Source organism: Hyperolius riggenbachi, chromosome 2, assembly GCF_040937935.1.
Source record: "Hyperolius riggenbachi isolate aHypRig1 chromosome 2, aHypRig1.pri, whole genome shotgun sequence".
NCBI lineage: Eukaryota > Metazoa > Chordata > Amphibia > Anura > Hyperoliidae > Hyperolius > Hyperolius riggenbachi.
The window spans coordinates 481,626,772-481,653,744 of record NC_090647.1 but is presented as its reverse complement, the minus strand read 5'-3'; the positions used below and the strand labels follow the sequence as shown (position 1 = coordinate 481,653,744).

At 42.8% G+C, this 26,973-nt stretch overlaps 1 protein-coding gene across 1 annotated transcript in view; it reads left to right on the top strand.

The window, feature by feature from the left end:
- ADORA2B (adenosine A2b receptor) overlaps positions 1 to 22,562 on the top strand; it is a 137,293-nt gene extending 114,731 nt beyond the window's left edge. The window contains exon 2 of the mRNA XM_068266010.1: positions 19,335 to 22,562. Coding sequence (XP_068122111.1) covers positions 19,335 to 20,025 — 691 coding nt within the window. The 3' untranslated portion in view covers positions 20,026 to 22,562. The remainder of the gene's footprint in view (positions 1 to 19,334) is intronic.
- The last annotated feature ends 4,411 nt before the right edge of the window (positions 22,563 to 26,973 follow it).

Here is a 26,973-nt window from a genome sequence, read left to right as displayed (position 1 = left end):
GAGTTCTCTTTAGTCAAGATACTTCCCTATGGAGAGGGAAGGTTATGGATCTTAAAGAGCCTTCCCATTCCCCCCTCTGTGTCCAGTTTCCAGTGCTGCTACCCCTGTTTGAAATTGCCACCTCCAGGAGTCTTTGTAAGGCATTGGGAGCACTCATACCCCCGACAGGAAGTTATCAGAATAACTTCCTGTCAATTCTTATTGGTCCAAGTTCAAGCTGCATACCATTTACATGAAATGTGAATGCAAAGAGAAAATATGTGCATCTCATTGGTCATCCTTACTTACGGGCAGTGCCTTTTGCTCTGGGACAAATGCATGTATGATATGTATGCAGACATGTATTTTCAAATGTAGCGATTGTCACAATAGTCCTTTCAGCATTTATTTCAAACATTGCTTCCTAGCAGTTGCCTCACTTTCAGGAAAGTCCTATTTACTAACCTGAGCAGGCCTTGCCTGTAAAACACATAAAACCCCCTGTAAAATGTGTTATGATTATGTCTTGTCAGCTTGGTGTAATAGTTTACAGTAAACCTCTCAATTCCACATCAATCCCCTAGTAAGCCGCTTCTTTGGCCAGAGCTCCTCTGTGCAAGTCTGGCCAACATCTAGCCAGAAGCATAAACACAGCAGAAGCCTGAGATCTCTCTGTTGCTAAGTCGTCCTAAGGAGAATCTTTCAGAACATATAGGAATAGGAACTGCTAAAGCTGGCAGATGTCATGGTAATGCCGGTTATTCCCACCCCTGCCTGGTTGCTCTAATAGAGACAGGGTTTCTTGTTGCCAGGCCAAGGCTGTTGCCTACAGAATTACTACTTGTCCCACCTGCCAGCAAAGGTCCTGCTGAATGAAATGGCACTATTCAGGCTTGTAGACCAGACAGTGGTTTATAGCATGCTGGCATTGCTGAGGCAATGGCATCTATGTGTATCACAACAGCTTACCCATTAAAACCTTTAAATAAAAATAGATGACTTTCTGGAAAGTGCAATTTAACATATTTATTTTAACCTGTCAAAAGCTCCGACAATGCAATCTGCAGGACCCCAGTAATATAAGTAATTTACAAACTGTTTATATCTGCTACGGCAAGGGGTCGGCACAAAGCAAAGGAATCCTTGTAGAACACAAGGCACGTAGAGTGCGCTCATCAAACAAAGCATTTGCTTCTCCATGAGTTCTAGGAAACCATGAGCATGGCTATTCCTCCTGGGAGCATTAGGTAACTCAGGGCTGCACCAGCAGGCAGGAAGTCTGCAGAGTTACTCTGGCGTTTTGATTCAGAGACGTACAGGTCACTCAGAGACGTACAGGTCACGTATTGGTGTTGAACCTCCGCTCCTAATGTTTTCTGTCCATAAGGAATTGACTTGGCTTTCATTTTGACTGACTGATCATATCTCATCAGAACTACTGTAACAGTCTGTGGCCTACCAAAAGCAGACTGGTGTGTCTCTGATACCTACTCCCCTTAATCTAGTGTACTGGTTAGGGGCTCTGCCTCTGACACAGGAGACCAGTGTTCAATTCTCACCCCTTCTGTTCAGTAAGCCTGCACATATTCAGTGAGGAGACCTTGGGCAAGACTCCCTAAGACTGCTACTGGCTATAGAGCGCATCCTAGTGGCTGCAGCTCTGTCACTTTGAGTTTGCCTGGGGAAAAGCATGATATAAATGTTCTGTGTCTTGTCTACTGATTTGTCCTACTTGTCTCATCTACCTATTATGCTGTTCCTCTGCTGTCCCTTTTTTTTTTTTTTCCCCTCCACTGACTGCCAGTTACCCAGATAATTAATTTCTAACTCTTAAATCTCACTTACAAAGCTCCCCATAAGCTGTCCACTCTATACATTTCCTCATTACTTTTTAGATATCATCCCACTCCGAACCATTGGTTGACATGAGAAACCTTCATATCCTCCACCTTGGACTGCTCCTGTCATTCGCACTTTACAATCTTTGGCCACTTTTCTTCAGATTTTGCCTGCCATGCTTCAAGTCTTGAAACCTTGAATCACAACCTTATAATGTACCTCTACCGACAAGCAAATAATGTATCCTAAGATCCCTCTGACACATTTCCAGATCTGCACCGAATGTCAAGACTATTTGCCTTACTAAATATCTACTTCGTCTCCTAACCTAGTGTTCCTACCCCTCCCCTCTGCGCACGGCTACTTTACTGAAGGTTTGGGCTTATGCCACAGATGGGTTATCAAACCTGGGATCTGCCTCTCTCTTGCATAATGGCTGATGCTCGATAATGTTTTGATCCGCAGCGGACGACAGAAATGGCACTTGACTCTTGGGATTATAGGAGTGATAGACTGTTTTGTCCTTTACTAAACTGATAACAAACAGCGATGTTTGTCATTTAACATATTCAGTGATATTCCCCATTTGGCATTTAGTCACCTAACAACAAAAGATGCTTCATGGATAGTAGTGGTAGACAAACATGACCTCAATGATGATGACTTTTTCACACTTCCCTCTTTAATTCTGTTTGTTTGTTTCCGCTAACCTGAAGAAACCTATAATTCTGCTGGTTGTGGACTTGCCGAGGCAATGTAGGGCAGATTTGGACTGAAGCAGACAATCTCTAAGGATACAGTAGCACCTATAGATGCCGACAACAAAAACAAATCCTATATAATAGATATTGCTAATTCTACAGGTCCGAGAGACATGGTTCATGGTCTGTGCCATGTGGATATACATGTACAGTATATATTTCAGCAGATAATTAGGGTTAAGCTGCTTTGGCCTATAGACCTTTCCTGCCTTAGTCCTGTTGTGGTACTCATTGCTAATTTATGACACGTGCTTAGAAAGCTAGCTGACTTTATTTATCAGTGTCACTGTACAGCATAGAGGCATTAATACTAAACTGTACTGAAACACCCTACTGAAGACATTGATAAGTGGGGTCACTGAGCCACATACAGAGCTGTACTATACATTTATCAAGCAATTAATAGATGTTAATTTTCATCATCTTCAGTGATCAGGCAATAAGGGTCTGCAAATGCCTACTTAGTTCCAGATAAGAATTAAATTCAGATAATCCAAACTATAATAAATACATCTAACGAGGCTGGGGTCGATCCTGCGGCTAATCGAGCCGCCGGTGGACCCGTGTATCCCCAGCATAAGAATGAAAAGGAACAAAGGGAAATGAACACCTGCAGATTCTGAAATAATGAGAACTAAAAATGTTTTTGAACCGCTATATAGTTTTACCCTATTAACCCTTAGCCTGCCAGTATATATTTATTTTTAAAGGCTACGTGTCAGTGCTAGTTACGGTATGTGGTGAATGGCTTGCCCAAATCTACATGTACCAAAGTCCTCGTTAGTCAGTAGGGATTATCGCTGAGGTGCAAAGACATTTGCGATGCTTGAGAATTAGGATAATTACTATGACAAACTATGCAGCTTGTAAATGGACTTACCAAATCTTGCCATTAAAGCATTTGATTGGTCTATTTTGATGGAAGGGTCACACTTCCCGCGACCAAAACCATATTATTGGCCAGCAGCCAGCTGAGAACAGCTGACTGTCGGCAATGGGGAATAACATGAAAAAAGCAGCGGTGCCTGCATTTATTTCCACTGCGATTGTGCTTTAGGAAGCATTATGTGCAGTTTTGCCGGCATTTTCGCATTGTGGAAAATGTCTGTGATTTTAGGCAAGTCTGAACCCAGCCTCAAGCTGCATAGATTTGTAGTAACATTTGCATGATTCTGCATGAACTTGGAATTATTTAAATATCTCAAGTCAAATAGAAAGATGGCACCAACCTCCTTTAGACATCCATGGCACAGGAATATGGGGACATGGAAATGCCTATAAAAGTCAGTGGCAGACACTGGATTAGTTATATAGTTATTTTGGTTGAAAAAAGACATACGTCCATCGAGTTCAACCAGTATAAAGTACAACTCCAGCCTGCTCCCTCACATATCCCTGTTGATCCAGAGGAAGGCGAAAAAACCCTTACAAGGCATGGTCCGATTAGCCCCAAAAGGGAAAAATTCCTTCCTGACTCCAAATGGCAATCAGATAAAATCCCTGGATCAACATCATTAGGCATTACCTAGTAATTGTAGCCATGGATGTCTTTCAATGCAAGGAAAGCATCTAAGCCCCCTTTAAATGCAGGTATAGCGTTTGCCATAATGACTTCCTGTGGCAATGCATTCCACATCTTAATCACTCTTACTGTAAAGAACCCTTTCCTAAATAAATGGCTAAAACGTTTTTCCTCCATGCGCAGATCATGTCCTCTAGTCCTTTGAGAAGGCCTAGGGACAAAAAGCTCATCTGCCAAGCTATTATATTGCCCTCTGATGTATTTATACATGTTAATTAATCAAAGCTGGCCATACACTATACATTTGTTTTGCCCATTTAGACATTTGATTACACAACAATGTCTAATTGGGCAAAATAGATGTTCCAATTAACATTGTGAAAACAGCAATATTCGTTCTTGGTGATGTCTATTAGAATGTCGATCAAAAATACAGCTGTACAGTAAAAAGCCAGCTTAAAGAGGACCTAAACTCTTCCACAGGAGAGAAGGCAAACACAGAGAAACCCACCCCAGTTGTATTTAGAAATAACAACCTGTCTAATTCTCCCTATTTGCTAGTAATGAGCCACTGTAATTTGAACTGTCATATCTGTCTGATATGTGCTGCAGTATGCCATTTACACAGGCTATGTGTAAACACAGTAGGTTAACCCTGCTGTATGTGCTTCCAGCAAACCAGGAAGTAACTAAACTGCAGCATCTCTCTCTACAGAAAAAATGTCTAAAAAAAAAAAAAAAAAAAAAGTACCGTATATACTCGCAAGCAAGCCGACCCGCATGTAAGCCGACCCCCCAACTTTCACCTGAAAAAACAGGGAAAAATGATTGCCATATAAGCCGGGGGTAGGAAATGCTGGCCGCCTTATTCCCCTAGTGTGTCCCAGTATAGCTAGTATAGTGCCCAGTATAGCTAGTATAGTGCCCAGTATCGCTAGTATAGTGTCCAGTATAGCTAGTATAGTGCTCCGTATAGCTAGTAAAGTGCCCCAGTTTAGCTAGTAAAGTGCCCCAGTTTAGCTAGTAAAGTGCCCCAGTTTAGCTAGTAAAGTGCCCCAGTTTAGCTAGTATAGTGCTCAGTATAGCTAGTATAGTGCTCAGTATAGCTAGTATAGTGCTCAGTATAGCTAGTATAGTGCTCAGTATAGCTAGTATAGTGCTCAGTATAGCTAGTGAAGTGCCCCAGTTTAGCTAGTATAGTGCTCAGTTTAGCTAGTATAGTGCTCAGTTTAGCTAGTATAGTGCTCAGTATAGCTAGTATAGTGCTCTGTATAGCTAGTAAAGTGCCCCAGTTTAGCTAGTAAAGTGCCCCAGTTTAGCTAGTAAAGTGCCCCAGTTTAGCTAGTAAAGTGCCCCAGTTTAGCTAGTATAGTGCTCAGTATAGCTAGTATAGTGCTCAGTATAGCTAGTATAGTGCTCAGTATAGCTAGTATAGTGCTCAGTATAGCTAGTATAGTGCTCAGTATAGCTAGTGAAGTGCCCCAGTTTAGCTAGTATAGTGCTCAGTTTAGCTAGTATAGTGCTCAGTTTAGCTAGTATAGTGCTCAGTATAGCTAGTATAGTGCTCAGTATAGCTAGCATAGTGCCCCAGTATAGCTAGCATAGTGCCCCAGTATGGGTAGGTGGGTGGGTAGGTAGCTAGTGTCCCTCCCCGCTCCCCCCGCGGCCGCCGCTGCTATTACCTTAGGCTTCCTGTAGCGGCGATGCCGTTACTATGGGAACCGCTCTCTATGGTTTCCTCCGTCATCACAGCAGCGGGGGGCGCGCTGCTGTGAAGTAGTTAGTTATCGGAGCAGGACGGGGATAGAGGAAGCGGCGCCACCTAAGGTAATAGCAGCGGCGGCCGCGGGGGGAGCGGAGAGGGGCACCACCTACCCACCCACCTACCCATGACTCGCAAGCAAGCCGACCCCCCAACTTTTGGGCCACTTTTGGGGGGTGAAAAATTCGGCTTGCTTGCGAGTATATACGGTACTTGTGTTTATTCTGTATCCATGGCCACGCCACCCGTGCCCTCTGTGTACTTCTGCCGGCTCCTCACTCTGTTCCAGACCCCCGGTTGGCTCCAGACCCCACCACCCAGGTCGGGCTCTCATTCCACATGTAAAATGGCTGCCGGAGCTTGTTGCATAGTTGCGAGTGCGGCTGCGCAGCTCTAGGGCTCCTCCCGCCGTGTCCTCACTACAGGCTTTCTCCTGTGCGCATAGACACGAGTGCGACTGAAATGTTGGCTAAGTATATTTTGGAAGAATAAAAATTTCAAATAGGAGCTCTCTGCTTATTGTAAACTAGTCTTTATTCTGTGTACATGTTAGCCTATGCGTAAGCCTATAGGTCAACATCTTGACATTTTTCCTCATAGGCCATTGCTTAGAAATAGGTTTATCAATTGAGTTGTATTGTTTATAATGGCTACAAACACATTACTCTAATCTACATGATCCCTGCCACCTCCTCCTATCTTACCTCTTACCAGCACTGCAAGCCTTTATTGCTGCCTCAAAATCTTTAGGATTATACCTCCTTGTCTTCAAGCCTTTTCCTTGATGTTACTTTGTTCATAGTAATCCTCTAAACTTGTGCAGTTCATACTCTGCCTACCGCCTCCGACATATTATTAATCTATTTGGGATGATGGCAGCTGCTCATTGGGATATTGCCTTAAAGGACAACTGAAGTGAGAGGGATATGGAGGCTGCCATATTCATTTCCTTTTATACAATCCCAGTTGCCTGACAGTGCTGCCGATCTTTCATGCATCAGTCGTGTCTGAATCTCACACCTCAAACAAGTATGCAGCTAATCCAGTCAAACATCTGATCTGCAGGCTTGTTCAGGGTCTTTGGCTGAAAGTATTGGAGACAAATGATCAGCAGGACAGCCAGGCAACTGGTATTGTTTAAAAGTAAATAACAGCCTTCATATATTTCTCGCTTCATCTGTCCTTTAACCACTTCCCGACCGCCCACTACACAGGGGCGGCGGGGAAGTGGAGCCCTGCAGGACGGCCTCACCCACAGAGGCGGCGGTCCATTTAAGGGCATGGGCGGAGCGATCGCGTCATCCGTGACGCGATCCTCCGCCGGCGCCTGTCACCGCTCGCTCGCCGCAACATCCCGCCGGCTATACGGAAGCGCCGGCGGGATGTTAACCCCGCGATCGCCGCATACAAAGTGTATAATACACTTTGTAATGTTTACAAAGTGTATTATACAGGCTGCCTCCTGCCCTGGTGGTCCCAGTGTCCGAGGGACCACCAGGGCAGGCTGCAGCCACCCTAGTCTGCACCCAAGCACACTGATTTCTCCCTCCCCTGCCCCAGATCGCCCACAGCACCCATCAGACCCCCCCCCTGCCCACCCCCCAGACCCCTGTTTGCACCCAATCACCCCCCTAATCACCCATCAATCACTCCCTGTCACTATCTGTCAACGCTATTTTTTTTTTATCCCCCCCCTGCTCCCTGCCCCCTCCTGATCACCCCCCACCCCTCAGATTCTCCCCAGACCCCCCCCCCCCCTGTTTACTGTATGCATCTATCCCCCTGATCACCTGTCAATCACCTGTCAATCACCCGTCAATCACCCGTCAATCACCCCCTGTCACTGCCACCCATCAATCAGCCCCTAACCTGCCCCTTGCGGGCAATCTGATCACCCCCCCACACCAATAGATCGCCCACAGATCCGACATCAGATCACCTCCCAAATCCATTGTTTACATCTATTCTCTCCTCTAAACACCCACTAATTACCCATCAATCACCCCCTATCACCACCTGTCACTGTTACCTATCAGATCAGACCCTAATCTGCCCCTTGCGGGCACCCAATCACCTGCCTACACGCTCAGATTGCCCTCAGACCCCCCCTTATCAATTCGCCAGTGCATTAATTACATCTGTTCTTCCCTGTAATAACCCACTGATCACCTGTCAATCACCTGCCAATCACCTATCACCCATCAATCACCCCCTGTCACTGCCACCCATCAATCAGCCCCTAACCTGCCCCTTGCGGGCAATCTGATCACCCACCCACACCATTAGATCGCCCGCAAACCCGCCGTCAGATTACCTCCCAAATGTATCGTTTACATCTGTTATCTTCTCTAAACACCCACTAATTACCCATCAATCACCCATCAATCACCCCCTATCACCACCTGTCACTTTTACCTATCAGATCAGACCCTAATCTGCCCCTTGCGGGCACCCAATCACCCGCCCACACGCTCAGATTGCCCTCTGACCCCCCCCCCCCCTTATCAATTCGCCAGTGCATTAATTACATCTGTCCTTCCCTGTAATAACCCACTGATCACCTGTCAATCACCTGCCAATCACCTATCACCCATCAATCACCCCCTGTCACTGCCACCCATCAATCAGCCCCTAACCTGCCCCTTGCGGGCAATCTGATCACCCACCCACACCATTAGATCGCCCGCAAACCCGCCGTCAGATTACCTCCCAAATGTATCGTTTACATCTGTTATCTTCTCTAAACACCCACTAATTACCCATCAATCACCCATCAATCACCCCCTATCACCACCTGTCACTTTTACCTATCAGATCAGACCCTAATCTGCCCCTTGCGGGCACCCAATCACCCGCCCACACGCTCAGATTGCCCTCTGACCCCCCCCCCGGCTTATCAATTCGCCAGTGCATTAATTACATCTGTCCTTCCCTGTAATAACCCACTGATCACCTGTCAATCACCTGCCAATCACCTATCACCCATCAATCACCCCCTGTCACTGCCACCCAACAATCAGCCCCTAACCTGCCCCTTGCGGGCAAACTGATCACCCACCCACACCAATAGATCGCCCGCAGATCCGACATCAGATCACCACCCAAGCGCAGTGTTTCCATCTATTCTCTCCTCTAAACACCCACTAATTACCCATCAATCACCCATCAATCACCCCCTATCACCACCTGTCACTGTTACCCATCAGATCAGACCCTAATCTGCCCCTTGCGGGCACCCAATCGCCCGCCTACAATCTCAGATTGCCCTCAGACCCCCCCTTATCAATTCGCCAGTGCAATATTTACATCTGTTCTCCCCTGTAATAACCCACTGATTACCTGTCAATCACCTATCAATCACCCATCAATCACCCCCTGTCACTGACACCCATCAATCACCCGCTGTCACTGACACCCATCAATCAGCCCCTAACCTGCCCCTTGTGGGCAAACTGATCACCCACCCACACCAATAGATCGCCCGCAGATCCGACAACAGATCACCACCCAAGCGCAGTGTTTCCATCTATTCTCTACCCTAAACACCCACTAATTACCCATCAATCACCCCCTGTCACTGCTACCTATCAGATTAGACCCCTATCTGCCCCTAGGGCACTCAATCACCCGCCCACACCCTCAGAATGCCCTCAGACCCCAGCCCTGATCACCTCGCCAGTGCATTGCTTGCATCTATTCTCCCCTCTAATCACACCTTGAGACACCCATCAATCACCTCCTGTCACCCCCTAGCACACCTACCCATCAGATCAGGCCCCAATGTGCCCCGTGTGGGCTCCTGATCACTCGGCCAAACCCTCAGACCCCCTTCCGATCACCTCCCCAGTGCATTGATTGCATCTATTTTCCCCTCTAACCACCCCCTGAGACACCCATCAATCACCTCCTGTCACCCCCCCAGCACTCCTATCCATCAGATCAGGCCCAATACAACCTGTCATCTAAAAGGCCACCCTGCTTATGACCGGTTCCACAAAATTCACCCCCTCATAGACCACCTGTCATCAAAATTTGCAGATGCTTATACCCCTGAACAGTCATTTTGAGACATTTGGTTTCCAGACTACTCACGGTTTTGGGCCTGTAAAATGCCAGGGCGGTATAGGAACCCCACAAGTGACCCCATTTTAGAAAAAAAAGACACCCCAAGGTATTATGTTAGGTGTATGACGAGTTCATAGAAGATTTTATTTTTTGTCAAAAGTTAGCGGAAAATAATTTTTATTGGTTTTTTTTCACAAAGTGTCATTTTTCACTAACTTGTGACAAAAAATAAAATCTTCTATGAACTTGCCATACACCTAACGGAATACCTTGGGGTGTCTTCTTTCTAAAATGGGGTCACTTGTGGGGTTCCTATACTGCCCTGGCATTTTAGGGGCCCTAAACCGCGAGGAGTAGTCTAGAAAACAAATGCTTCAAAATGACCTGTGAATAGGACGTTGGGCCCCTTAGCGCACCTAGGCTGCAAAAAAGTGTCACACATGTGGTACCGCCGTACTCAGGAAAAGTAGTATAATGTGTTTTGGGGTGTATTTTTACACATACCCATGCTGGGTGGGAGAAATTTCTATGTAAATGGACAATTGTGTGTAAAAAAATCAAACAATTGTCATTTACAGAGATATTTCTCCCACTTAGCATGGGTATGTGTAAAAATACACCCCAAAACGCATTATACTACTTCTCCTGAGTACAGCGGTACCACATGTGTGGCACTTTTTTACACCCTAAGTACGCTAAGGGGCCCAAAGTCCAATGAGTACCTTTAGGATTTCACAGGTCATTTTGCGACATTTGGTTTCAAGACTACTCCTCACGGTTTAGGGCCCCTAAAATGCCAGGGCAGTATAGGAACCCCACAAATGACCCCATTCTAGAAAGAAGACACCCAAAGGTATTCCGTACGGAGTATGGTGAGTTCATAGAAGATTTTATTTTTTGTCACAAGTTAGCGGAAAATGACACTTTGTGAAAAAAAACTATTAAAATCAATTTCCGCTAACTTGTGACAAAAAAATAAAAACTTCTATGAACTCACCATACTCCTAACGGAATACCTTGGGGTGTCTTCTTTCTAAAATGGGGTCATTAGTGGGGTTCCTATACTGCCCTGGCATTTTAGGGGCCCTAAACCGTGAGGAGTAGTCTTGAAACAAAAATGACCTGTGAAATCCTAAAGGTACTCATTGGACTTTATGCCCCTTAGTGCAGTTAGGGTGCAAAAAAGTGCCACACATGTGGTATCGCCGTACTCGGGAGAAGTAGTACAATGTGTTTTGAGGTGTATTTTTACACATACCCATGCTGGGTGGGAGAAATACCTCTGTAAATGACAATCTTTTGATTTTTTTACACACAATTGTCCATTTACAGAGGTATTTCTCCCACCCAGCATGGGTATGTGTAAAAATACACCTCAAAACACATTGTACTGCTTCTCCCGAGTATGGCGATACCACGTGTGGCACTTTTTTGCACCCTAACTGCGCTAAAGGGCCCAAAGTCCAATGAGTACCTTTAGGATTTCACAGGTCATTTTGAGAAATTTCGTTTCAAGACTACTCCTCACGGTTTAGGGCCCCTAAAATGCCAGGGCAGTATAGTAACCCCACAAATGACCCCATTTTAGAAAGAAGACACCCCAAGGTATTCCGTTAGGAGTATGGTGAGTTCATAGAAGTTTTTATTTTTTGTCAAAAGTTAGCGGAAATTGATTTTAATTGTGTTTTTTCACAAAGTGTCATTTTCCGCTAACTTGTGACAAAAAATAAAATCTTCTATGAACTCGCCATACTACTAACGGAATACCTTGGGGTGTCTTCTTTCTAAAATGGGGTCATTTGTGGGGTTCCTATACTGCCCTGGCATTTTAGGGGCCCTAAACCGTGAGGAGTAGTCTTGAAACGAAATTTCTCAAAATGACCTGTGAAATCTTAAAGGTACTCATTGGACTTTGGGCCCTTTAGCGCAGTTAGGGTGCAAAAAAGTGCCACACAGGTGGTATCGCCGTACTCAGGAGAAGTAGTATAATGTGTTTTGTGGTGTATTTTTACACATACCCATGCTGAGTGGGAGAAATATCTCTGTAAATGGACAATTGTGTGTAAAAAAAATTAACAAATTGTCATTTACAGAGATATTTCTCCCACCCAGCATGGGTATGTGTAAAAATACACCCCAAAACACATTATACTACTTCTCCTGAGTATGGCAATACCACATGTGTGGCACTTTTTTGCAGCCTAACTGCGCTAAGGGGTCCAAAGTCCAATGAGCACCTTTAGGCTTTACAGGGGTGCTTACAATTTAGCACCCCCCAAAATGTCAGGACAGTAAACACACCCCACAAATGATCCCATTTTGGAAAGTAGACCCTTCAAGGTATTCAGAGAGGGGCATGGTGAGTCCGTGGCAGATTTCATTTTTTTTTGTCGCAAGTTAGAAGAAATGGAAACTTTTTTTTTTTTTTTCTCACAAAGTGCCATTTTCCGCTTACTTGTGACAAAAAATAATATCTTCTATGAACTCACTATGCCTCTCAGTGAATACTTTGGGATGTCTTCTTTCCAAAATGGGGTCATTTGGGGGGTATTTATACTATCCTGGAATTCTAGCCCCTCATGAAACATGACAGGGGGTCAGAAAAGTCAGAGATGCTTGAAAATGGGAAAATTCACTTTTTGCACCATAGTTTGTAAACGCTATAACTTTTACCCAAACCAATAAATATACACTGAATGGGTTTTTTTTTTATCAAAAACATGTTTGTCCACATTTTTCGCGCTGCATGTATACAGAAATTTTACTTTATTTGAAAAATGTCAGCACAGAAAGTTAAAAAAATCATTTTTTTGCCAAAATTCATGTCTTTTTTGATGAATATAATAAAAAGTAAAAATCACAGGAGCAATCAAATAGCCCCAAAAGAAAGCTGTATTAGTGACAAGAAAAGGAGCCAAAATTCATTTAGGTGGTAGGTTGTATGAGCGAGCAATAAACCGCGAAAGCTGCAGTGGTCTGAATGGAAAAAAAGTGGCCGGTCCTTAAGGGGTAGAAAGCCCTAGGTCCTCAAGTGGTTAAGGTGTGTTTTACTACCACCACCTTCTTTCCTTCAGCCAGAACAATCAGGTCTAGAAATTCAATTTCAGAACTGCTATATTGTAATTTCAGTTTAATCCCATCCTTATTGTTGTTCATCATCACTAAAGCCGTTAATCAAGGCCTGCCCCCCCCCTTACCATAAATGAAGCAGTTCAAGGAACCTTCTTCCCGGCTTGGTACAGCCCCACTGTTAGGAATATTACCACGTTTCACCTGCTGCTGGTAGTGTGCATGTGAACTGTGGTGGACTTCTGCCACCCACCAGCAGGTGACCTTTTCCAGCTCTTAGACCTGGAGGCTTGACACTGTTGTGTCTCCTGCAGGTGGTATCTGGAATGCAGAGCCACTATGAACGATTCAGCAGTAGTGATGGTCATGTCTAGGAGAACTCATGAAGAAGCATGTGATTTGTTGGATCAGCTGATAGATTTGCAAAGCTCTGATTTGCTGTGATCACATTCTGCTTTAGCAAATGATTTTGACCAGCAAATCAGAGACTTGCATGTCTATCTAACAAATAGGAAGTGAATGATTGTTACAATCATGAGCCTCACATATTAGAAAAATGAAAAAACTCTTTATTATGAAAAAAACTGTGTTTGACCATTGCGGCCAGTTTGAACTTTTTTATGTGTGTTTACACTAACAAACAACAATAAATGATACAGTATGGGTCGACCCCGTCCACACAGAGACACGCCCACATATTACAGCATTTGGCCAGTGAGGACAGTAAGTTACACACAGCACTTCTCAGCGATGATGAGCTACTGTAATTAATATTACTGCAGTATATGCATTAGCAGCTGACATTGTTATGACAGTATGATGACTCCCAATAGTAATACAGGTAGTCCCCTACTTACTAACGACCCGCCGATACGAACGGCATGTATTCTGTTTCCATGGAAACAAGTCAAATTTTTTTTTTATTGAAATTGGACTTGTAGTTTTTGAGAAAATTGATTTTAAAAAATTCAAAGAAAAAATGGCTTTTAAACTTTTATAAGCAGGTACAGAGGGCAGAGGTGACACAGAGGAGGGGGGGGGGGGGCACTGGAGGCACAGAGGAGGTACAGGGGACACAGATGGCACAGTGTTCCGACTTGAGAACAGATTCAGGTAAAGAACAAACCTACAGTCCCTATCTCGTTTGTTAACCAACTGGTTTTCCTTTACAAATCTACAGTAAACCTAGAACGATGGTTTAGGAGCATTGTTGATAGGGAAAGAAACAATGCTGCTAAACCATCGTTCTGGGTTTAATGTAGATTTGTAAAGGAAAACCAGTCCTTTCATGTTTCTATATACACCCATGAACATTTCTAAGGCACATAGTGCAGGAATCCATATACTAGCACATGAAGGCTCCTGTATGAAAAGCGGATGCAAAGCTAGCCGACAGTGTAGGATTCAGTGTTGCTTTAAGCGTGGAGCCTGTGATAAGCATGCATGCGTAACATCGGTGTTATTGCTCCGTAAGGCGTATCAGCACTCGGGAAGTGCCTCACCACTCTGGTCGAGTCTTCTAGATCTAGTGTGGTGCGCGTACCCCAAGGGATACTTCTGATGGTTTCAGGGGGTACTCTGACTTGATATACTTAACCAAGAATAACAAATTTAGAGTTTTAGAAAATAAATCTTATTTAAACAAAGCCATATTAGTATATTTGCTAATTAAAAGCAATAGTAAATGCTTGGAAATTGTTTATAACCAATTATCATGTACTACTATATTTGTCTTTGCCTTTATGAGTCATGACTGTGGCTGCCAGACTCCTGCAATGCATTGTGGGACTTGTAGTTGTAGTTCCTCAACAGCTGAAGGGGCAGGTTTGCCCATGCCTAGGTTAATTAAGCACCAGCTTTGGGTCTCCTTTATAAGGGTTCCTGCTGAAGTCAAACTTTGCCAAAATATTAGGTGACTTGGTCCTAAGGGCTCCTGAACCTCTGGGCACCCCTATTCCCACTATGTGCTTCTGCTTAGTTATGGTAAATATGAGTGGAACAACAATAACCAGCAATCACTTATGTCTTCACTTGTATATTGAGTACTAATCCTAATGAACATTCCTTTCATGGTTCTTTGGTGTCTAGTCTTCTGTACTTTACTGCAGAAAGTGGCCACTTCATTATCTGCCTGTGCAATCCATGACCGCCAAAGACTTGACAGCGGTAATAATAAGAATAGTAATTCCAGCTTTTCTCCTGTCAGACTCAAAACACTTGAGAGCTGCAGCCACTAGGGGCGCACTCAGTAGGCAGTAGCAGTGTTTGGTAGTGCTGCCCAAGGTCCCCCTCACTGAATAGGTACTGGCTTACTGAATAGGAAGAGCTGATATTTGAACCCTAGTCTCCTGTGTCATTAGGGCCATTAGATTTAATGTAGTTAGTAAAATGCTGTGGGAAAAATATCCATGCTATGTAAGTATAACAAAAGTTTGCTTTCCTAAAACAGAAAGAATTTGCGATAATTCAGTTTGGAGTGAGCTTGAGATGTCTCCCAGAGCAACACTGCTAAATATATGTAAATTAACCATTGTACCCTTAGAAGCTAAACACACCTCCAGAACCGCTGGATTGCAATGATGTGTCAGCTTGTTAATTTGTTAATGCTCTAGGAGACATCTCAAGCTCACTCCAACCTGAATTATTGCAAATTCTTTCTGTTTTAGGAAAGCAAACGTTTTTGTTTTTTTTAATGTCTTAGTAAGGGGGCTTTTAGGACCATTGTAGTCCCTTACACACTCCAATGAGTTCTGGGTCACCATGAGCTTGCTGGTTAGTCTGTACCTATGTAAGTATGCAATACTACCCCAAGTACAAGTTCCCTTCCTAATACTGAGGGTATTTCAAATATTCAGCTTCATATTGGCGAAAAGTCACACCCTTTCCCATAATTCATCACTTCAGAATAGTGGGCGACTAAGAACAATATTGCATGAGCAGTACTTGGCCATTTTGGCAGATCTGACTAATATGAAATTTGTGCATCTATTTTGGCCTTTTGCAATTACCACATGGACTGTATTCTCCAAACCAAAGTTTGCTTCACATCAGCTGCAAAACAAATCCGAGCAGTGATAAAAGATGTAAACACTGTATGTATATGTATACATCTCCCTGCTCTTGCACTTGATTATTGATTTCCACTCTCCATAAAGGTGACCCGGAGTGACCATAAGATTTGTATTCATCTGGGGAAGTCATTTGACAGTTGCTTATGCCATAGATTGTGACCCATGAGAAATGAGATTACGAACAGTCGAAGGCTAAAGAACGTTTTGGCATACGTACGAAAGAATGGATCATTGTTATTGAGATTGGAAAAAGAAAGATCAATATGCTACACTGAGGGCAATCAGCTCTACCTACAAAGCAATCCAGCATTGATTTCTATCAGTGTTCCTGTCCATTTTCTCCAGTTTACTCTTGTCTCTGTGACCTTACCTTCCAATCCACTGACCATGATCGGAGGTCTTCATGAATATATTCTGTATTGCTAGTCTACTTTCTCTCAGAGTTGGGTCTATTTCCATAGTCAATAGTAGTTTAAACAAATCAGCACATACAGTTTGCTAATGACACCCGTGACCTTGGCTGCCATATTGTCCGCTCAAGTTTTTTATGTCAGTCGCATCTGGGCAGCACAATAATGCAGATAATTCATGGACTTATCAGTTAGAGCCATTTGTTGTGTTTTGTTTTTTTTTGGGGGGGGGGGGGGGGAGATTGTTAGGTGGTGTCACTTTTATCTTACGTGTGTGTGTGTGGGGGGGGGGGGGGAGGTGTGTGTGTGTGGCGTGTGTGTGGGGGGGGGGGGTGGGGTGGAGGTGTGTGTGTGGGGGGGAGGTGCGTGTGTGTGTGCGGGGGGTGGAGGTGCGTGTGTGTGGCGTGTGTGTGTGTGGGAGGTGTGTGTGTGTGTGTGTGTGTGTGTGTGTGTGTGTGTGTGCTGAGAGATTTGAGATGCAAACATACCTATCAGCTGCTACCAATACTAATCTACCTGTTTGTTTCAAACATTCTGTATTTATTCAGAAAGAAGTAGTGTCACTATTATTAAGTTTAGCCTAATTGTGAATGTATTATAAAACTAAGAAATGAAATAAAACAGGATGAATATCCCCTCACAACACTCTTACATTCCCACAATGACATCACCATGTGATGTCACTCTTGCTACGTATGCATAGCTTCAATGTGTTGCCATGGCTACGACATCTTCGTTAGGATCTAGCATATGGTAATCTAATTAGCATGACCGGATAAGGCATTCAACTTGTGATGGTGACACATAGTATTTATTTAAGGCGTTGTACTAATAAGGAACTTGGAAATTAATTTTAGGGCACCGCACATGATGGTATAACCTGAAGGATAACCAAACTATCAAGAGAAAACTTCTGAAAAGGCTGCTGTTTTCACAGTATTCCAGTGGAGCATTGACATTTTAATTATTATTATTATTATTTTTTGTACGCTGAGCATCACAACCAGCCTTCCCTATGGACACTACTATTAAAGTTCGACACTATACATCCTAACTCTCTCAGATTCAGTGATTGGTAGTAGGATGAAGTGTTAACACAGAAAAGTTATATTTCTGCAAATGCCTGACTGAACAGATGGGTTTTCAATCTGGATTTAATCATGTCATGATCTGCTTAGGTAAGGAGTTCCATAATGTAGGGGCAGCATGACAGAAGGCTCTGGGACCAAAAGTTTTTAGGGGGACTCTGGGTATGACTAGATTATTAGAACCTCTTTTTGTCTTAATATCCCTGTTTTTCTCTTAATAGAAGGTCATCTTGCTGGGGTGGGGTTGATCTGAATTATTATAATAAATTCACATTTTCGCTCAGATCCTTTTTACCCACCAACCATAATCTATAGTAAGCTAGAGATGCCTAAGCTGGGTTCAAAGGACAATTCATTACATCAATGACTATTATTGACCGCAGTCTTTAGTTTTCATAAGTACTTAGTGACCTGTACTACAAAAATGTCACTCGATTGATTGCATCCTGAACAGAAGCTATTATCTTTTTTTTGTTGATGTGGGAACAAAAGAAAGGTAATCTATATAAATGAGTTGCATGATAAGGATAACACTAGAAACAGTTCTTCTGATTCAGTACATGTTTGCCCTTGTAAGTGAAAATGTTGGCAAGGAAATAAATTCTTAAATAATTTTGCTTGCCTGGAGCTGACAAGGTATTTTAGTGCTAATGTAGGATATTCACTAAAAGAAGATAAAATTACCATGCGCAGGAATACACAGTTTACATTGCATGTGGAGCGCAAGACGTGTCACCTAGGTAAGCATTGTGTGAAATTGCTGTGACATGGAGTCCATGGCAATTTTATCATCTTTTAGTTGATATCTCCCAAGGTGTGACCTCTCCTGGGAGAAAACTCTGGAGAAATGTTTACTTCCAGTACTACGATATCTTGGCTCTGATTCAGTAAAGCTGCTTACACATGCACCCTAACTGCATCCCATTCTCAGCCCAAGATGGCTGTGGGGCCTGCCCAGTGCACATGGATGTATTTCATAGCTCCCTTGTGGGATTAGTGTGCTGCATTATCTGTCCAAAGAGAGGACGTTAGGATATGTGCTCCTAAACTTTTGATAGGTTGATGCACTGTATGCTTGCACCATACATGGGCCATAGTTAGGACACATATGAACTCTGGAGAGCCTTTGTGTAGTGTAGGTGACTAGGCAAGAGAATGTATTCTTTTATAACAAAGACCCCGGCTTTTAACTTGGCTGTAGGGATAGCGGTGGTTTATTGATTTGCATGGAAGCATTTGCACGTGAGTTTGCAAAGGGTTAACTGATTTTGCCATCATTATCCAAGTCTTATGAGACTTCCCACTTGCAAGATTGTGGAAAACCGCATCGCTGCTATTGAAACACTGTATGTAGATCATAAAGTGAGTCTGATCAGTGTTTCAAAATGTGTTTTTTACCCCTTCTGTTAGGTTGGCAGTGATAAGTATCTTCTTTCAGATTATGTGCATTACAGCTTCAAGAATAGAAGTGTTATCTTTAAATACAAGTGCAACCTCTGAGACCATTTCTTTGCTCATCTCCTGACTCGTATAGCGGAGTGAATCAGCGGGCTAGGGAGAGTGTTTATACTATTGAAAAATGTTTTTTCTCTAAAAGCAATCAGCCGAAGACATTTTAAACTACAAATGGTATTCCTATTAAATATCAAATGAAACCATGTGTCATAAGAGTTCTCCTTTAAGATCAAAAGGGCAGTCTTTCCTTGTACACCAACAGCAGTCTTCTTACCTGACCTTTTTGTAATCCATTTTTTCTTCTCCTTTGCAGGTACAAGAGTTTAGTCACTGGGAAAAGAGCAAGAACCATTATTGCAGTGTTCTGGATTCTGTCCTTTGGCATTGGTTTAACACCACTGATGGGCTGGAATTGCATGGAGGGCTGTGGCTCAAACTCCACCCTCTCCACCCGAAACAGCACAGTTTCCTGTTTGTTTGAGAAAGTCGTCACAATGACTTACATGGTGTACTTCAATTTTTTTGGCTGCGTCCTACTTCCGTTGTTGATCATGCTGGGAATATACATCAAGATCTTCATGGTGGCCAGGAAACAGCTGAGACAGATCGAACTGAAGTGTGTCGGTGCCGACAACTCAAGGACCACTCTTCAAAAGGAAGTGAACGCAGCCAAATCTTTGGCCATCATTGTGGGCCTCTTTGCTTTCTGCTGGTTGCCCATCCACATCTTGAACTGCATTACCCTGTTTGACCCAGAGTTCCACAAGAAAAAGCCAGAGTGGGTCATGAACACGGCCATCATCTTGTCTCATGCCAACTCTGTGGTCAACCCCATCATATATGCTTACAAAATAAGGGACTTTCGTTACACTTTTCGCAAGATTATTTCAAAGAACCTTGTCTGCAAGAAGGACAACTTCTCAAAGTGTCCCAATGGCAGCCTTAGCCAGACCAGACATTTGCAAATTAGCAGTGTAAGTGCTGGCAATGCTGCTTTTATGTGACTTCTTAGACTGCTTGGTGCCTACAACTGGGCAAAGGAATCTTGTACACTTTGGTTTCTTGGACAGAACATGTCATTGTATTGATGGGACCATGAAGGGTTTCCTTATTGACCACTTTGCTGCTGCACTTTGTTCATTAGTTTTAATATAAAGGTATTACTGACATTTCTAAACTCCTCTGCACTGTTAACAGTCTTACTCCTTTTAACAAAGCCATGGTATACCTGTTCATCAATGCATGTCATCTGTTAAGGGACATCCTTTTTACAAAAAAAAAACACAAATTACTTAGAGGGCTGTGTACATAATCCCTTAAACTGGTGTTACTTAGAATAAGCAATCAAAGCCATGTTTAGAAATAGTGGGTGGAGTTCTACATACATTAGTTTTCAGGTATACAACATATATAACCAATGTTTTATGCTATTTTTTTAGATACTCTATCATTGGGGTTGAAACAATCCTAACTACTGTACTCGTTAGTCTGATGAAGTTGACCAAATGAAACTGTTAGGTGTACAATCTTTACATATATGTAGAACTAACAAAGGAATAACAAGACAGTGTATCACTGAAGAAAGAGCTGAACAGTATCAAGGTCCAGCCAACACTTTATAAAACGTAACATTAGGTCAGGTGGTAAAGGTTCTGCTCAGGACTTAAACCTACGACTTGCACTGTTCCATTATGTGTATGCATATTTTTTAAGTATCTTGCATGTCAAATAGGAAACTGTAAACTTTGAGGATCCGAAACAACACATATTGGGGCATATGCACAAAAGTCCAGTAAAGTTGCTTTAAGCTTTTGCCGTTATATTGACAAGGTAGCATGCGTTGAGAAACTAGCACTACTTGCGTTGCCCAGGTAATGCCATTGTTAAACTAAAGTGTGCTATGCAAGTAGCATAACCGGAGTTACCCTAGCAACACTCACATTACCTAGATAACTTGGGCAACCTTAATTGCACAACGCATTTTACTTTGTCAGCTAAATTAACTGCAAATTTAATGGACGTTTTTGCACGTCTCATTGATGCAAATCTAGATTTTAATCCTGAGAGTTGTTTGTTTTTGGGCAGAATGCATGCTAAATCTATCCTATCTATCTATCTATCTATCTATCTATCTATCTATCTATCTATCTAAACATTCTACCCAAACTACTGCTCCAGATCTCCCACTAGGAAGTAATGAGTTGGGGTAAACAAACAAACACAGAACATTTATATTGCGCGGACTCAAAGCGCCAGAGCTGCAGCCACTAGGACACGCTCTATAGGCAGTAGCAGTATTGGGGAGACTTGCCCAAGGTCTCCTACTGAATAGGTGCTGACTTACTGAATAGGCAGAGCCAAGATTCGAACCCTGGTCTCCTGTGTCAGAGGCAGAACCCTTAACCATTACACTATCCAGCCACTACGGGTTGGATTCACCTTAATTGATACCTTAAAGCCCAGCAAAATCAAAACTGAACAAAGTAAATTCTGAAAGCAATCATGTTGATTAGTGTAAATTTATTAGTATTACCTTTGGAACTAAACTTTCAAATTCATAACCCTTAGTGTGTCTGTGCTTTATGCTATGGTGCACCTGGCCATACAAGCTCAAAGCCTCCCCTGACTGTTATTTTCTATTAGCAGACTTGAGGCCTTGCAGTTTATCACTACTTCGTCCTGTGAACTACAAAGTAGCGCACAATGCACAATTAACGCAACCTGTGTTACTTGGGTAAAGCAAGCCTTGTTAGAGTAACATGCTATGCAAGTAACTTATTGCGCATTACCCTAGCAATGCTCGCATAATCTTGGTAACGAGGGTTGCGCTGATTGCACAATGGGTGCTACCTTGTCTGTTTAACGAATGGTAAAATTGTCATTCACAGCAACGTGATTGAAACATGGTCACCTATGAATGACCTGCCTACTGAATCCAGAGAGGAAAGAGAGAGCCATACTATAATGTCAAGCACTTTTGACCCATTAAACAAGTATTCTGTCCACCGCTTTGAGAACTGTGTAGAAATTGTGTAGGGAAGAAGCCGGATTGCTGATAGAATTTACCTAGTTCAGTCTTAGGTTTAGTTGTTTTGGGTTTAGTCTCTGAAAAAAAGTACTGCTTGCTGTGAAACCGTACTGCTTGCCTCAGCCTCTGATATTGAGTCTCTGTCTCACTCAAGTATGCAACTCGGGTCACCTGTTTCAGGTATGATTTCACAGACCGCATGCTTGTTACACCTGTGTGACTCAGACACTACTACAAACAGATGGTCAATGGGAGAAAGCCAGGTAACTCACATTTGTAAAAGGGATTAAAGATGGCAGCCTACATATTTCTCACACTATAGAATTCCATTGAGCTGACCCTAGACATGAGATGACGGTTAGCCAATCCACCACTGCAGTCTGAGTGAGGTATTAGCAAAGGTCAACCAGCCAAGCAACGTGTACAGAAAGTTGAAAACCGTGTATTATCACTGCTGTTTTCTTCTAAATGAGCTATTCTGGCAGTTTTTAGTCTTTCTGCTCAAATCTTGATTCAGTGAAAAGGAATGTGTAGCGTCGAGATTTTTTATTTATTTTTTTATTTGCATCAGCTTCTTTTATAAAAATCTGAAATATTGCATATGATTTTTATGTGGATTCAGTGATGTCCACCAGGTGGCCTACATCTTGGCTGTTTAAGAGAACAGCCATCTCTGGCTTTGTGGTACTCTGTGCAGTCAGCATAAGCCACTGTGTTGACTGCAATGTAAGCAGAGGAGAAAGGAATGAGCTGTTCTTGAATAAGAATGATCAATGATATGCACATTTTTCAGTTATTGCAAATTGTTATGCAAATATATTCGGCTTGAAAATGGACCAATCATTTTAAACCTGGCTTTAAATTTATTGGTCTATTTTCAAACTGCATATGTTTGCATGAAAATGTGGATACATTTGTATCAACTCAGAAATATTTGCATCTCATTGATCATCCCTATTCTTGAAAAGCTGATCACATTGTTAGGGATAATCTAATTATTTTTGTAGCGCCACCTGCTGGCCACACTCCATACACTTGTAATATTTATTGATGATATTTCATATTTGCGTGAACTACAGTGTAAATATATTTCAAGAAAATCCTTTCTAAATTGCACTTGATTTTTAATCTGACAGCTCTCTTGGGTTTTGGACTAGTCCCTGTCCTCATGGGGGATTCTCAGTTACTTCTTTGTTTACATAAGCACTTACTGAATGGCAGTTGCTCAGTCCAACTGCCAAATAGTGTGAAAATGAGTAGGGAAGCTGGCTGACATCTTTGTACAGATCCTTTCCATAGAGTGCTTTTGTAAAGAATAAAGGTAATGCTGAAAATCCTGAAAATCCCCTATGAGGAGTGAGGAGATGAATTAGTCCAAAATATGTCAGGATTGTCAGCTTTTTACTACCTACTGTAAGTGACTGCAATATGGGGAAAAAGTAATTTATAGTGCATTTTACTGTGGGAGAAATGTACATTGTAAATGTATGTATTTTACATTTTACAATTTTCTGTGATAGTGGTCCTGTAACAAAGGTAAGCATTTCCCATTTGACATAGCCGGTTGGCAAACTTATAAGTATGGAGATGAGCTATGTGTAGCTCCGCTGCTTGGAATTGAAATTATGAGCAGGACTTGCTGACAGAGAGGGGGTTAACTTGCCTATATCGCCACCTATAGCCAATGCGGTTCATTTGCGACTCACGTCACTCACATGCTTCCTCCTTCAAACCCAAAACGAGGAAGCATGTGGGTGAACCGCATCAGCTATAGGCGGCGAAATAGGCAAGTTACCTGCCCCCCCCCCATTCCCACCAACACCCCCCAGGCCAACAAGTCCTACTCATTTCAGTTCCAGGCAGCGGCGCTACCTGTCGCTCACCTCTGTATAAGTACGAGGCAGGTAATATATTCTAAATACATAATGATTTCACAGTCCCTTGTTTCATCCTGACAGTATCCACAGGAAGCTACATTATCATCTTTGGCTGATAGAAAATGTAATTTCCCTTCCATGTGACAAGATGGACTTGCCAGCATTTGGCTGTTCACTAAAACACTACAGACCCCTTCATGAGTGTGTATGCAGAAGGCACAATCAGACTTTGATTTCTAGGTGCAGTTGCTGTTCTGTATTAAGTCAGCTGAATTGGTTGCATTGGTTTTCTACAGGTTCACTCAGAGGGCAGCCATGGTGCCCTCCTATCCCCGAATGCTGAGCAGAACTATCTGAAATGTCAGTGCTGAGACAAGGTCCAGAGGGAAAAAGCACAAATCCTGGGAATCCAAAAACAGGCTAAAATTTGCTGTAAATAGGTCTATTTATATATTTGTACTATTTCTGTGTTGCAGAAGGAACTCTAGTAAATGATAATGTACAAAACAAAGAGTGGGCTATGGGGGGGTTAAACCAGGATTAAGACCTCGTTGGGCTTCTCTTCTATATTCATGGTGATGGAGACAATCTGAGGGTCATTGCTGTGTTGAAGGGCTACATATAACTGTGATCATATTTCATTTAGATAAATTACTGCTCACCGGCTACAACTTAAGAAGGAAATGGAAGATGTAAATGTGGATAGTGTTAAAGGACAAAAAAAAAACAAAACAGCCTTTTAGAAATGTATGAAACGAATCATTAAAGGAATCCTGACCTGAGAGAAAGCTAGAGGGATCTACTGGTGGCTGTCCAGCTGGTTTGCCTTTCATGCTAGCTGAGACAGAATCGCTGACACAGAATAAGTATGCAGGTTCAGTGTTCTGACTCTGACACCTGGAACTAGCATGAAGTCAGCAGACCATAAAAGACCAGAGATCAATAGGACAGCTATGTAACTGGACTTAAAACAAAACGAAACAAAACAAATAGCCTCATCACCTTTTGCTGCATTATAAAAAGTGAACTGAAATAAAGCCTCTGTGATACTCTCAGTTCAGGATGGTTATGGCTTTGATTGGTTTCTGTATCCCCATCTGAGTATTTCCTATACAAACAGGAAGTGGAGAAATCTCTTGATTTACTACATTTGGGCATGAACTCATTGAAGAACATAAGTGTTCCAGCAAAACTAGGCTGGATGTTGGTTCTGCTATTACATTGCAAAAGTTTGCAACCCTCTCCTTGAGCAGACCTCATAGAAGAAGGCTGGGAGGTTAGTGAAATGTATTTTGTGCTTTTGTAGTTCTATGTAGAGCCCATAATCCGAACTCTTGTTTTAGTAAAGCCAGATTGTTCTGGTCATCATTTTGGATACTCTCAACTGCAACTACATAAAAACGAATTGACTAACCTTAGAGCAAGCTTCAGTATATGACTCAGTTGAGGTTTGCTACATAATGGTAGACAGTTTGTAATGTATCTAGGCTAGGATTGCAGAATCACACGTTCTCTAATGATCTCAAACCTTAAGAACCAGATCCACTATCTATCTGTCTTTAAAACACTGTGCGGCTATGTACCAGTTAGATGAGGTTATAAGCTTGTTTAAACCTACACAGTACAGTATAATTGGTAAAATACATCCTGTATTTTATGTTGAGTGGCCCCTGTAAAGGGAATCTATTTGTTGGAGATGGTCTAACTCAGACTGTAGGCTATTTTCAAGGCAGCGAATCACCCACTTTTATTACTTCTTAGCTGTAGTATTGCAGTGCCCCTACACAAACCTCTTAAGAAAGACCTGCACTGCCTACTGCCCTTAACACACCAATCCCACCATTGCCACACAACAGTGATTCCTCACTCATTACACCCATTACATGAATAATGTTTTTGAAAATCCACTTAATATGTAACGCTTTACACACTTTAGTCTCTGGCTATTTGGAGGAATTGTTGCAGCTGCACAACAGTTTGTGAAATCTCAGCAGGGTAGTGATCTCATGGTCCATTGCAGACCTTTTGGAACTGTAGTCTTCTGTCATGAAAGCCATACACTACGAACGTCTTACTTAAATAAGGACCGCTCCATTCCTAGAGATGATTAAATCCATGTTGAAAAGCCATGTGATCAGTTAAGCATGTATGGACATGTAGCTCCACCCTCTTTATAAAATACATCCTGCCACTAATTATTGAACTGAGATGTGCTATGCTCTTTAAGTCCTATGGGTAAGAAAGTTGTCGTTTGGCATCACTGTGATTGAGATCACTGTCTAGGACAGTGCTGGGCAAACTACGGCCCGCTGTACATCCAGCCTGCCGATAGGCGGATTCCACTCTTTCCCTCCTCCCTCCCTGCAGAGTCGCGAGTGGGCGATTAGCGTGGGTTAACTCACCTACATAGCACTTCCTGCGTCACATCTCCATAGTAACAGTGACTTGCATCAGATGACGTTCCAGTGTATCACATGTGACGGCCTGTTACTATGGAGACAAGAAGCAGGAAGCTCTATGTAGGTAAGTTAACCCCTGCTAATCGCCCGCTCACGACTCAGGAAGGGGGGAGGGGGGGGAGAGAAGGGGAGGCTAGGAATGCGGAGTTTGCCTAGGCTTGGTCTAGGAACTAGAGCATTGATGTACACTATGGTAACTTCCATTAGATGTAGTACTAGCTTGACCACCAATGAAAGTGGGAATGAGACAACAGCTGCTGTATTGGAATGCACTGATTGTTTTATATGTATGAAGGTAACGGCTGTTGCGTTGGGCTTATGACAGGTTGAGTTGAAATAGGAACTGTACCTTTTATAATAGATCAGTGTTCCACATTTATTCCACACACTAAAATTAACTTGCCCAGTTTTTGCCCTGGTACCACAACCTTTGAGGAATTACTGAACTACTTCAGATGAGGTCTGCAGTCAACAAAATGGCTGCACACAGGTTCATTATCTCGTTTTCATTGTGCAAGGAGTTGTCTTAATTTATTCAGCTATGCATATTACAGATTTAAAAGCCTTACTTGTCTTGATATTGTTTCC